General features: G+C 40.3%; 1 protein-coding gene across 1 annotated transcript in view; it reads left to right on the forward strand.

The window, feature by feature from the left end:
* The first annotated feature begins 458 nt into the window (after positions 1–458).
* LMBR1 (limb development membrane protein 1) overlaps positions 459–13123 on the forward strand; it is a 58040-nt gene continuing 45375 nt past the window's right edge. Inside the window, exon 1 of the mRNA XM_060782581.2 lies at positions 459–783. Within this exon, the coding sequence (XP_060638564.2) occupies positions 721–783 (63 nt within the window). The 5' untranslated portion in view covers positions 459–720. The remainder of the gene's footprint in view (positions 784–13123) is intronic.

The raw sequence follows: 13123 nt of genomic DNA on the forward strand, positions 1-13123 counted from the left end.
CCACCTCCTTCTCAGTTCTTAAACTAACCTTTAGCCACGCCTCCCGAGCAAAGAGACACGCCCACCTGGCCACTTCCCCTCTCCTTAAAGGAGAGTGAGTGTGTTATAATCCCCGCCCCCTCACGCCCATTGGTCAGAGAAGCCCATTCATTTACATATGTAGCCCCACCTCCTTCCAAGTCTTAAACTAACCTTTAGCCACACCTCCCGAGCAAAGAGACACGCCCACTTGGCCACTTAAAGGAGAGTGTGTGTTTTGATCATCCCCGTTCCCTCACGCTCATTGGCCAGAGAGGCCCTTTCTGCGAGTGGGCCCCGCCTCCTCGAGGTTGTGCGCGCAGGCGCAAAGGCTTCCCAGTTTCCAAGGCACGAGAGAGGGCGGCTTCAAGCCACGCCCCCTCACTGCCTATTGGCCAGGAAGCGGGCCGCGTCCCCCTCGCGAGGGTTGGCGCAGGCGCAGACGCGTCCTTGAGAAGGGAGTGACAGAGGCACAGGCGGGACGTCATTCTCGTCAGCGCGCGTTGTTGTTGTTGTCGTCGCCGTCCTCGTCGCCGCGCCTCTGGCTTTCCCTCAGGAGCCGCGGGGCCCCGGCCATGCTCCCTCCGCCAGGCCCGCCGCGGTCTTGGGAGCCGGAGCGGCGAGGCGAGGAAGAAGGGGAAGGGGAAAGGGAAAGGGAGGGAGGCTCGGGGCCTTGGCCTCGGCTATTGCGGTGATGAGAGGATGGACGCCGACGAAGTGAGCATCCGCGAGCAGAACTTCCACAGCCAAGTCCGCGAGTACACGGTGCGTTGGGGGAGTCTCATCATAATATCCTATTATTAATAGTATTTAATGTTATTAATATTAATTACCATAATCATAAAATTATAATATTCTGTTATTAACTGTGGCCCACATGGGGGTTCTGTGTGGGAGGTTTGGCCCAATTCTATCGTTCAGACTGCTCTGTGATTGTAGGTGAACTATAAATCCCAGCAACTACAACTCCCAAATGTCAAGATTGTATTTTCCCCAAGCTCCACCTGTGTACACATTTGGGCATATAGAATATTCGTGCCAAGTTTGGTCCAGATCCATCATTGTTTGAGTCCACAGTGCTCTCTAGATGTAGGTGAACTACAACTCCAAAACCAAAGGACACTGCCCACCACACCCTTCCAGTATTTTCTATTGGTCTTGCCACGCATTGCTGTGGCCCACGTGGGGGTTTCTGTGTGGAAGTTTTGGCCCAATTCTGTCATGGGTAGGGTTCAGGATTCTCTGTGATTGTAGGTGAACTATAAATCCCAGCAACCAAATGTAAAGATTGTATTTTCCCCAAGCTCCACCAATGTTCATATTTGGGCATATTGAGTATTCGTGTAGTGTTTGTCCCAGATCCATCATTGTTTGACACCACAGTGATCTTTGGATGTAGGTGAACTAAAAACTCCAAAACCAAAGGACACTTCCCATCAAACCCTTCCAGTATTTTCTGTTGGTCATGGGAGAACTGTGTGCCAAGTTTGGTTCAATTCCATCATTGGTGGGGTTCCGAATGCTCTGTGATTGTAGGTAAACTATAAATCCCAGCAACTACAACTCCCAAATGTCAAGATTCTATTTTCTCCAAACTCCACCAGTGTTCACATTTTGGATATATTGAGTATTTGTGTAGAGTTTGGTCCAGACCCATCATTGTTTGAGTCCACAGTGATCTCTGGATGTAGGTGAACTACAACTCCAAAACCAAAGGTCACTGCCCACCAAACCCTTCCAGTATTTTCTGTTGGTCATGGGAGAACTGTGTGCCAAGTTTGGTTCAATTCCTTTGGTTGTAGGGGAACTATAAATCCCAGTAAGTACAACTCCCAAAGGTCAAGGTCTATTTTCCCCAAACTACACCAGTACTCGTATTTGGGCATACTGAGTATTAGTGCCATGTTTGGTCCATATCTAACATTGTTTGAGTCCACAGTCCTCTCTGAATGTAGGTGAACTTCAACTCCCAAACTCAAGGCCATTGCCCACCAAACCCTTCCAGATTTTCTGTTGGCCATGGGAGTTCCGTGTGCCAAGTTTGGTTCAATTCCATCGCTGGTGGGGTTCAGAATGCTCTTTGATTATAGGTGAACTATAAATCCCAGCAACTACAACTCCCAAATGACAAAATCAATTTTTTTTGAGTGAAGGACATACATTGGGTTGTTAGGTATCTTGTGTCCAAATTTGGTGTCAATTCGTCCAATGGTTTTTGAGTTCTGTTAATTCCACAAACGAACATTACATTTTTATTTATATACTAGCGGTCCCCTGCCATGCATTGCTGTGGCCCATATGGGGGTTTTGTGTGGAAGGTTTGTTCCAATTCTGTCATGGGTAGGGTTCAGAATTCTCTGTGATTGTAGGTGAACTATAAATCCCAGCAACTACAACACCCAAATCTAAAGATTGTATTTTTCCCAAGCTCCACCAGTGTTCATATTTGGGCATATTGAGTATTCGTGTAGAGTTTGGTCCAGATCCATCATTGTTTGAATCCACAGTGATATCTGGATGTAGGTAAACTACAACTCCAAAACCCAAGGTCAATGCCTGCCAAACCCTTCCAGTATTTTCTGTTGGTTACGGGAGTTCTGTGTGCCAAATTTGGCTCAATTCCATCATTGGAGTTCAGAATGCTCTTTGATTGTAGGTGAATTACAAATCCCAACAACTACAACTTCCAAATGACAAACTCAATCACCCCCCCCCCCCCCCCAACCGTACCAGTATTCAGATTTGGGCATATCGGGTGTTTGTGCCAAATTTGGTCCAGTGAATGAAAATACATCCTGCATATCGGATATTTACATTCTGATTCATAACAGTACCAAAATTACAGTTATGAAGTAGTGATGAAAGTAATTTTATGGTTGGGGGTCACTACAATATGAGGAACGGTATTAAGGGGTCACGGCATTCGGAAGGTTGAGAACTACTAATGTAGGTGAACTACAACTCCAAAACCAAAGGACACTGCCCACTAAACCCTTCCAGTATTTTCTGTTGGTCATGGGAGAACTGTGGGCCAAGTTTGGTTCAATTCCATCGTTGGTGGGGTTCCTAGCAACTACAACTCTCAAATGACAAAATCAATTTTTTTTAGGACATACATTGGGTTGTTAGGTGTCTTGTGTCCAAATTTGGTGTCAATTTGTCCAGTGGTTTTTGAGTTCTGTTAATCCCACAAACGAACATTACATTTTTATTTATATAGACTAGCAGTCCCCTGCCACGTGTTGCTGTGGCTCAGTCTATGTATATGTTTTGTGTGTGCATATATTTGTGTTTATGTGTATATATGTGTGTTTGGATATATATATAGACAGATAGATATAGATATATAGATAGATAGATGGGTGTATATATGTGTATATATTTGTGTATTTCTATATATATATATGTATATTGGGTATATGTGTGTGCTTGTGTATATATGTGTGTATGTATGTCTATATCTATATGTATGTGTGTATATGTAAATATGTTATGTGTGCATGTGTATATGTGTATATTTGTGTTTGTCTGTATGTCTGTGTGCATGTATATATGTGTATGAGTGTATGTGTATATGTATATATAGTTTATTTTGGGGGGTTTAGTCCGTTCTGCTGGGTTGTGTGTGTTTTAGGGGTGATGGACACTCACTGGCCTGATAGGTGTATTGTGTCCAAATGTGGTGTCAATTCGTCCAGTGGTTTTTGAGTTCTGTTAATCCCACAAACAAACATATTTTTATTTATATAGATAGAAAATATTTTATGTTATTATCTATATAAACAAAAATGTAATGTTCGTTTGTGGTATTAACATAACTGAAAAACCACTGGACAAATCACCACCAAGTTTGGACACAAGACACCAACTAACCCAAGGAGTGACCATCACTCAAAAATGGATTTTGTCATTTGGGATTTGTAGTTGCTGGGATTTATAGTTCACCTACAATCAAAGAGCATTCTGAACCCTACCAATGATGGAATAGAACCAAACTTGGCACATAGGACTCCCACAACAAATTCTGGAAGGGTTTGATTTTTTCATTTGGGAGTTGTAATTGCTGGGATTTATAGTTCGCCAAGCATAAAAGAGCGTTCTGAACTCCACCAACAATTGAATTGAACCAAACTTGGCACACAGAACTCTCATGCCCAACAGAAAATACTGGAAGGGTTTGGTGGGCATTGATCTTGAGTTTGGAAGTTGTAGTTCACCTACATCCAGAGAGCACTCTAGACTCAAACAATGATGGATCTGGACCAAACTTGGCACGAATACTCCATATGCCCAAATGTGTACACAGTTTGGGGGAAATAGACCCTGACATTTGGGAGTTGTAGTTGCTGGGATTTATAGTTCACCTACAATCAAAGAGCAGTCTGAACCCCACCAACAATAGAATTGGGCCAAACCTCCCACACAGAACCCCCATGACCAACAGAAAATACTGTGTTTTCTGGTGGTATTTGGCGACTCTTCTGACACCCCCTCCCCCCCCCCCGGGGCCTAACTCCCAGGTTGAGAAATGCTGCCTTAAGGCCATCCAGTCCAACTCCCTTCATCGGGGCAAGAAAACATAATCAAAGCCCTCCAGACAAAGAGCCATCCAGACATAGACATAGATAGATATATATGATTCACACACACACACATATATATATGAGAGATATAATATCATAGATTTGAAAGGGACCCCTAAAGAAGGACAATTATATGTTGCATCTTCCAGAATAGGCAAACCAAACCACCTCTACATCAACACTAACAAAGAAAAAACAAGAAATACTGTTTACCCACAAGCATAAAGAAATTACATATATTAGAAACCAACACTTTCACATTACTTTATTTTCCAGATTACCAGACTGGGCCACAGCAACGTGTGGCAGGGGATAGCTAGTCTATATAAATAAAAATGTGATGTTAGTTTATAGGATTAACATAACTCAAAAACCATTGGACGAATTGACAGCAAATTTGGACAAACAAGTGACCATCACTCATACAAACACTGAAAAACACAGCAAAAGGGACTTAAAAAGCCAAAAAAGCTGCCCAGGGGGATGCTTTTTGGGGAGGTGTTAGCTGGGCATAGCATATTATTTGAGAACACAGAATCATAGAATCATAGAATCAAAGAGTTAGAAAAGACCTCATGGGCCATCCAGTCCAACTCCCTGCCAAGAAGCAGGAATGTTGCATTCAAATCACCCCTGACAGATGGCCATCCAGCCTCTGTTTAAAAGCTTCCAAAGAAGGAGCCTCCACCACACTCCGGGGCAGAGAGTTCCACTGCTGAACGGCTCTCACAGTTAGGAAGTTCTTCCTCGTATTCAGATGGAATCTCCTCTCTTGTAGTTTGAAGCCGTTGTTCCATTGCGTCCTAGTCTCCAAGGAAGCAGAAAACAAGCTTGCTCCCTCCTCCCTGTGGCTTCCTCTCACATATTTATACATGGCTATCATATCTCCTCTCAGCCTTCTCTTCTTCAGGCTAAACATGCCCAGCTCCTTAAGCCGCTGGACCACTCTAACAACCACCATGTCAGACTACACAGAGAAGCCATTGAAATCCACAAGCATGTGGACAATTTCAACAGAAAGGAGGAAACCATGAAAATGAACAAAATCTGGCCATCAGTATTAAAAACTCTAAAATCAGAACAATAAATAAAAAAACAACACTAAAACAATCAGGGGAATTCCATACAGTAAACCATCAGGGCCAGCTAACACCGCCCAACAAAGGATTCCCCCAGGCAGAAATCAGCCAAGCTTTGAAGCTGCAAGGCCATTAAATGCTAATCAAGGTGGCCCATTGCAACATTCACCTATGCCTCAAGCAGACAAGAGTTCTTTCTTCTACCCTGAACAGATATATAAACATCAATTACTTAATTTCCAACAGACCCCTCGACCTCTGAGGATGCCTGGCATAGAAGGGGGCGAAACGTCAAGAGGGAATGCTTATGGAACATGGCTATGCAGCCCAGAAAACTCACAGCAACCCATTCAATGCCTTAATTGAGCCATAAATTCAGACATAAAAATGCAAAATAACCCGACATTGGTAAAGGTTGTCCCCTGACATTAATTCCAGTCATGTCTCACTCTGGGGTGTTGTGCTCATCTCCATTTCTAAGCCGAAGAGCCGGCGTTGTCCATAGACACCTCCAAGATCATGTGGCCAGCATGACTGCATGGAGCGCCGTTACCTTCCCACTGTTACCTCCCCTATTGATCTACTCACATTTGCATGTTTTCGAACTGCTAGGTTGGCAGAAGCTAGGGCTAACAGGGGAAGCTCATGCCGCTCCCCGGAATCAAACCTGCGACCTTTCGGTCAACAAGCTCAGCAGCACCACTGCGCAACCGGGGGCTCCTAACCCAACATATAAGAGCAAATTATAGCATGACAACTAAAATTAACATAACATAACCTATCAAGTTTATTTATTTATTTCGTATCAAAAGCATTGCATAAATTAGCCTAAATAGACAAAAATAGAAGGTGTGCAGGTGGCTAAATATCTTTTGACCAAAAACAGGCAACAACAACAGCATTGTCTGTGGCTTCCAACAATTCCTCCTCTGTACATGAGGCAGGGCACAATGAACAAGAATACAGAGGCAGAATTACCTATCAAGTAAATTATATCTAACAGAACACATGAAACATAAACGTCAACACCAGCATCAATTTACAGGAACGACTAATGGTTCATTAAAATATGTAGGTTGATTATGTGTCCATTGATCTTAACTGGACTATCAGGATCTACAAAGCCCAAGTACAACAACAGTTTTCAATCAGAGGTGATACATCATCATTTAATCCTCCTCCTCTACATATGCTAATGAGCAAAGGTAGTTTTCAGTTGATTTTTGAAGGAGAAAAGGGAGGAGGGTGTCTTTATTTCTTTAGGGAGTGAGTTCCAGAGGTGAGAAGAATGCCCTTTCTCTCGTTCCCACCAGCCAAGCTTCAGATGTGGGTGGGACTGAGAGTATTATTGATATTATTATTAATAATATTTATACATAATAATAAAATCCACAAAGGGACCCAATTGTATGACATATTAAATGTCATACAAAGTAGCAGCAATCAAATGCATATATAACAGTCAATAAACATAAATAAGCATTTTAAAAACAACATAGGTTAACATGGTATTTTTGTCAGGTTATATTGCACTTCGCTCTGGTTGATAAAATTAACATTCCTGACACTTCAGTCTAGGTTTCTTCGCTGAAGGCTGGCCTAAAGATTATTATTTTTGTGTAATTTGGTTATTATTATTACTATATTTTATTATTATTTAATTTAATGACTTTATGTTAGCAGACCCTGATTGTTTCATGACAGGAATTCCCCTATCTTTGGGTGTACCCAAACACCTTCCAACAAAGGATTCCCCCAGGCAGGAAGCAGCCAGGCTTTAAAGCTGCAAGGCCATTAAATGGCTAATAGCAACATTCACACTTACCTCAAACAGACAAGAGTTATTTCTCCCACTCTGGACATTCCACAGACATATAAACCTCACTTGCCTAGCTTCCAACTGACCTCACAAACTCTCAGGATGCCTGCCATAGATGTGGGTGAAAGGTCAGGAGAGAATGCTTCTGGAACATGGCCATACAGCTCGGAAAACTTACAGGAACTCAGTCATTCTGGCCATGAAAGCCTTTGATAACACAATTATATTTTGTTTTTCTGATCATTCTGGGCCCATTTCCATAGTATCTGAAAGACCATATCTTCAGATCTTCTGGCAAGGCCCCTTTCTCTGTCCAAGGTACATCTGGTGGGAGCATACAAGAGAACTTTTTTGGCAGTTACTCTTCTCTCTGCATTTCTCTTTGTAGAGGTTACATTCTTGCTATTTTCTCACAGGTAGATGAAGGCTTTTTCAGTTTAGCAGGCCTTTGAAGACACTTCAAGGCTTCTTGCTCTTCAGAAATGTGTAGTGTTATCCGGTGGTTTTTTTTTACTTATGTTTTAATTGGTTTTAAGGTATTGATAATTTAAATACATTTTGTTTTGTTTTTTAATTGGGTCATTTTTTCACAGTATGCCAATTGTTGTAAGCTGTGTTGAGTGCTAGAAAAAAGTGTTGACTGTCTGTCATTTGACTCAAGAAAGCTTAGTCTCTCTTCTTCCATATATCTGTTCATGGAGTGGATTCATAGGTGAGAAAAAGGCTTGCCAGGCAAGTTGTGGTTTCTAGGTTCCTAAGTATGTACTATTTTGTATTATATTAGCTTCTTCCTCACATCTAGGTTGTAGGCTAATGAATTACACTTGTCTAGACAATTGCTAGACAGGTATGTATTTGTGTTTGATTGAAGATTGCATGCATGTATTTCAGTCACATACTGGTGACATGCATCATGCATGCCTGTGATATATATTAAACAGAAGAGTGTGTACTTAATTATCTTGTCATGGATTGACATAAAAACAAGGAAGGAGCAGTCTGCAAATGTTTAGGGAGGCAATTCCAAGCTTATGGAGAAATGAATAAAAAAAACCCTTGGTTGGATGAGAAACTTAGGACCTCATCACACTAGAGAATGAATCCACTTTAAATCTGGTTTCTGCCTCCTGCAGAATTCTGGGGTTTGTAGTTTAGGGAGGAGCCTTTAACAGCCTCACAAAACAACAAACCCCAGAATTCTGCAGGAGGCATAAACCGGATTTAATGTGGATTCATTCACTAGTGTGATTAAGTAATTAGAGTTCCTAGAACTGAGATCGTGAGCAGACTAATGAAAGGCAATAAATGCTGGGAGGAGCTGTGTAGGATTTTGGAAGTTAAAACAAGAACCTTGTAATTCATTTTTTGTGTGGGGAATGGAAAACCATTGAAGAAATGTCAAAAGTGAGGTAACATGCTGAAAACAATAGGACAGAAAGATAATCTAAACAGTAGAATGTTGAATGGAAAATAGAGGACTATGGTGAGATAATGGAAGACAAGTCAAAAGAACATTACAATAATCAAGGTGGAAAATAGCTAAGATATAGACTAAGGTTTTAGTAGAGAGGAAGCAGAAAGAAAGAGGCCATGTTATAAAGAAAAATGTTTAAAAGCAATGCTGTGTGATGGTAGGTTGCTGCTAACTGTGAGAGAAATAAGGTTGAACACTGTGAAAGCTATCCATTGTGTAGTTATCCAGCCTCCTCCCAGGAGACTCAAATCAAGGAAAAGCTTCACGAGAACCACCACTCCTCTTAATGTTCCCCCAGCAACAGCAAGAGTATCCCTCTGGGCAGCTAAACCAGGAATCCCAGTTGGATGGCCCCTCATGCTGGTCTACTTCCAGGGGCAAGCCAAGAAAGGGCAACTTGAAAGTCCCTGAACAGACTCGGAAGTGGAGTGAGCAGATCAAATGACAGTCTAGCAAAATGGCATTACTTAAAAGAATCCTCCACCTTGTGTGAGTGTGGAGCAGAACAGACAACTCCGCATCTGTAAGCTTGTCCACTATGCCCTGCCTCATATACAGAGGAAGAATTGTTGGAGGCTACAGACAATGCGGTTGCTGTTGCCCGTTTTTGGTCAAAATATATTTAGCTTCTTATGCTCCTTCTGTTTTTATCAGTTTTATACCAATTTATGCAATGCTTTTGATCCAAAATAAATAAGCAACATGACTTTGCTACAACTTTAATGTGAAGAACAAAATACAAAGAAGAATTAAAAAGTCATGACTACATGTTCCTTTCACAGGAAAAATGAGAGTAATTATTAATTTTGATGGAGAATGCATGTTGCAAAGAAGGTCTGTGAGGAAAAATAGTTCTTTCCGCCATGTTAAGAATTAGGCAACATGCTTAGATAGCTGAAAGATGTACTGTAATGTGATGTCCAAGGTCAGGGGAGAGTTCTCTAGTGGAGAAATACAGCTTATTTTCTTCCACATAAAATTATAATGAAAGCTATAAAGACAACAAGATTGCTGACAGTGTATAAAGAAAATCCAACAAAGAACCCTGTGGAACTTTAAGCAAAACGGGAAGGAAGAAGATAGGTTGCCAACTACCATATTAAATGACTAGTCTCACAAATAAGATGTGAACTAACTGAGGACTGAATCAGTAAATCCTGTGTCATGAAGTGAATCCAATGAAAGAATGCTGTTTGGCTCTGTCAAATGCTGCAGACAGATCGAGAAGCATAAGGACTGAATATGGGCCATTTTAATTGACCTGAAAAAGGTCATCTGTGATCTTCATAAGAGCTGTTTCTGTAGTGTGCAAAGATTGAAATCTAGATTGACACAGATCCATTACAGAAATATAAGAAACGAAATCTAGGTAATTCGAGAGGACTTTGGAGAGGCATGGCAACAGTGAGGTAGTGATAATGAGAGAAGATGGGTCAAGTGAAGGTGCCTTAGGATTTGGAGAAACTGCATTTTTAGGCTGAGAAGGGAATGCGACAGTAGAAAAGGACAGATTGATACAGGTGGAATATCCCTTATCCGAAATGCTTGGTACCAAAAGTGTTTTGTTTTTTTCGATTTTGGAACAACTGAATTTTCATATACCATATATACTCGAGTATAAGCCGACCCAAATATAAGCCAAGCCACTTAATTTTACCACAAAAAAGTGAGGAAACGGATTGACTCTAGTATAAGCCGAGGATGAGAAATGCAGCAGCTACTGGTACATTTCAGAATGAAAATAGATACCAATGACATTAATTGAGGTATCAGTAGGTTAAATATTTTTTGAATATTTACATAAAACTGTAATTTAAGATAAGACTGCGCAACTGATTAAACCATTATTCTAACCTTCTTCAATGTCAATTTGCCAACATATCCTTCCAATAATAATACAGGAAAATAATAAATGTAATAATAATAGAGTGAAATAATAAATGTAACAATAACAATCATAAATAGAGTAAAATAATACATGTAATGATAACAATTATAAAATAAAATAATAAACATAATAATAAAAAAGTAAAATAATAAATATAATAATAAATAGAGTAAAATAATAAATGTAATAAATAATAATAGTAATGACAGAGTAAAATAATAAATAACCTTGACCCGAGTTTAAGCTGAGGGGGACTTTTTCAGCTAAAACAAGGGTTGAAAAACTAGGCTTATATTCGAGTATATACAGTATATACATAAGAGATACCTTGGGATTGGAAGCTCAATCTAAACATGAAATTGGTTTATGTTTCATATACATCTTATATACATAACCTGAAGTAACTATATATAATATTTTCAAACATTTTGAGCATTAAACTAAGCTTGTATATACTGAACCACCAAAAAGCAAATATATCACTGTCTCAGCTATCCGTGTGGACAGTATTGGATTATTGAGTACTGGTACTTTGGGTTTTGAAAATCCAAGTAAGGGATGCTCAACCTGTAATATCATGAGGACAAGGAGGAATTTATTTCATCTACTTATACCCCGCCCTTCTCACCCCGGAGGGGGGGGACTCAGGGGGGAATGGCAGGTGCACGAGAAATTAAGAAACCAGAAATATTAAACACTGCATATACTGATTCAGTAGGGAAAAGTGGAATGCCCTTTGTCTCTCCTTTGTTTGATGTCTGAAGCTACATTGAATTAATTGCAGTCACAAGTGTCCTCTTAAATTTTACTTCTCCCTAGTATAAGTTTTATACATTACTTTGTGTCTCTTCAAACCACTGTGCATTAATTAATTAATATTAATGAACAGAGAATGGAAGGGGTTCTATTACAGTAGAGTATTTCAATCCTTTTATTAAAAAGATCAACGTATACATTTTCCTTCACAAGGAAGGAAGCATTTATCCTTTTGTCTTGCCACTGGAATTGCACACATTGACATGTTGTATCTGAGTCCATTTCCTTCTGAATAATCAATGCAGAGATAAATGGGATCTCCCTTTATCTCCAAAGGGACTGGAGCAGAGGAGAAATTGAATCTCAGTGAAGATTTTATCTGAGTTATCTCCCATTCCCCCAAGGAATGTTGCACTCTGAGGGAGAGAAAAGGGGAAGAATAGAGAGGTTTTCCTTGCTCTCCATACCTCCTTGAATGACTTTTCTCCTTAATACGCAATTACTACAGTTATAGGATCAATTCATGCTAATAAAGTTGTTCTGTATTAGCAATCTGCCATTTCTGGTTATTCTAGTCAGAGTTCTTTTGTGTAGGGAAGTAACAATAAAAATGTACCTCCAGTATGCTTCTGAACAGGGGTTTGTGGCTTCCACCACACTCCGAGGCAGAGAGTTCCACTCTTGAACTGATTTTACAGTTAGGAAGTTCATTCTAATGTTCAGGTGGAATATCCTTTCCTGTAATTTGAACCCATTGTTCTGAGTCCTAGTCTGACCTAGTTGTCCGATACATTCAGGTTCTTAATAGCAAATTAGTTGAGATCTTACATTCTTAAAAAAAAAAAAAAAACAGCATGTGTAATTTTAGGATTGCACATGAAATTGCAGTGAGGGAACCTTCCCATACACTCTTTTGAGTTAGCGTTCTGTTTATAGCATTACTGTGAAATTAGGCTTTCAAGTGATTGCATGCTGGGTAAATTGTTAAAAGGATGTGCTAAATCTGCCATTTTATCATCTTTAAAGGATATATGATTATGAATTATACATTTTATCTTGTCAAGATGACTTGCAATACAACTTGAATATGAAGGCGATTTTTTTCAGTAATGAATGCAGTGAGATATTTTAAAAATTTAGTAAGATTATTTTCAACACAGATGTTATGGCAGGCACAGGCAAACTTTCTAACTTTAGGGCCGCAAGTCCTCTCCCTGCCTTTTCCTCCCCTTCCTCTTCTCTTTTGGGGGCAGAAAGTGAAGGAAAGGCGGGAAATGTTTGAATCCCAAAGGGTTGGTCTTGGTCTGGATGAGATGGTGGATGGGAGAGAAAAAGTTTATCCATTAGACTCCATATTGCCTACTCCTGATATATAATCCTATAGTTGGAAAAGACCCTCAAGGGCCATCCAATCCAACCTTCTGCCATGCCAGAAGGCACAATCAAAGCAGGAGGAAAGGTGGAAGGAAAAAGGGAAGAGAAGAATGGAGAGGTGGAAGGGAGTGG

Source organism: Anolis sagrei, chromosome 6 (genome assembly GCF_037176765.1).
Source record: "Anolis sagrei isolate rAnoSag1 chromosome 6, rAnoSag1.mat, whole genome shotgun sequence".
Classification (NCBI taxonomy): domain Eukaryota; kingdom Metazoa; phylum Chordata; class Lepidosauria; order Squamata; family Dactyloidae; genus Anolis; species Anolis sagrei.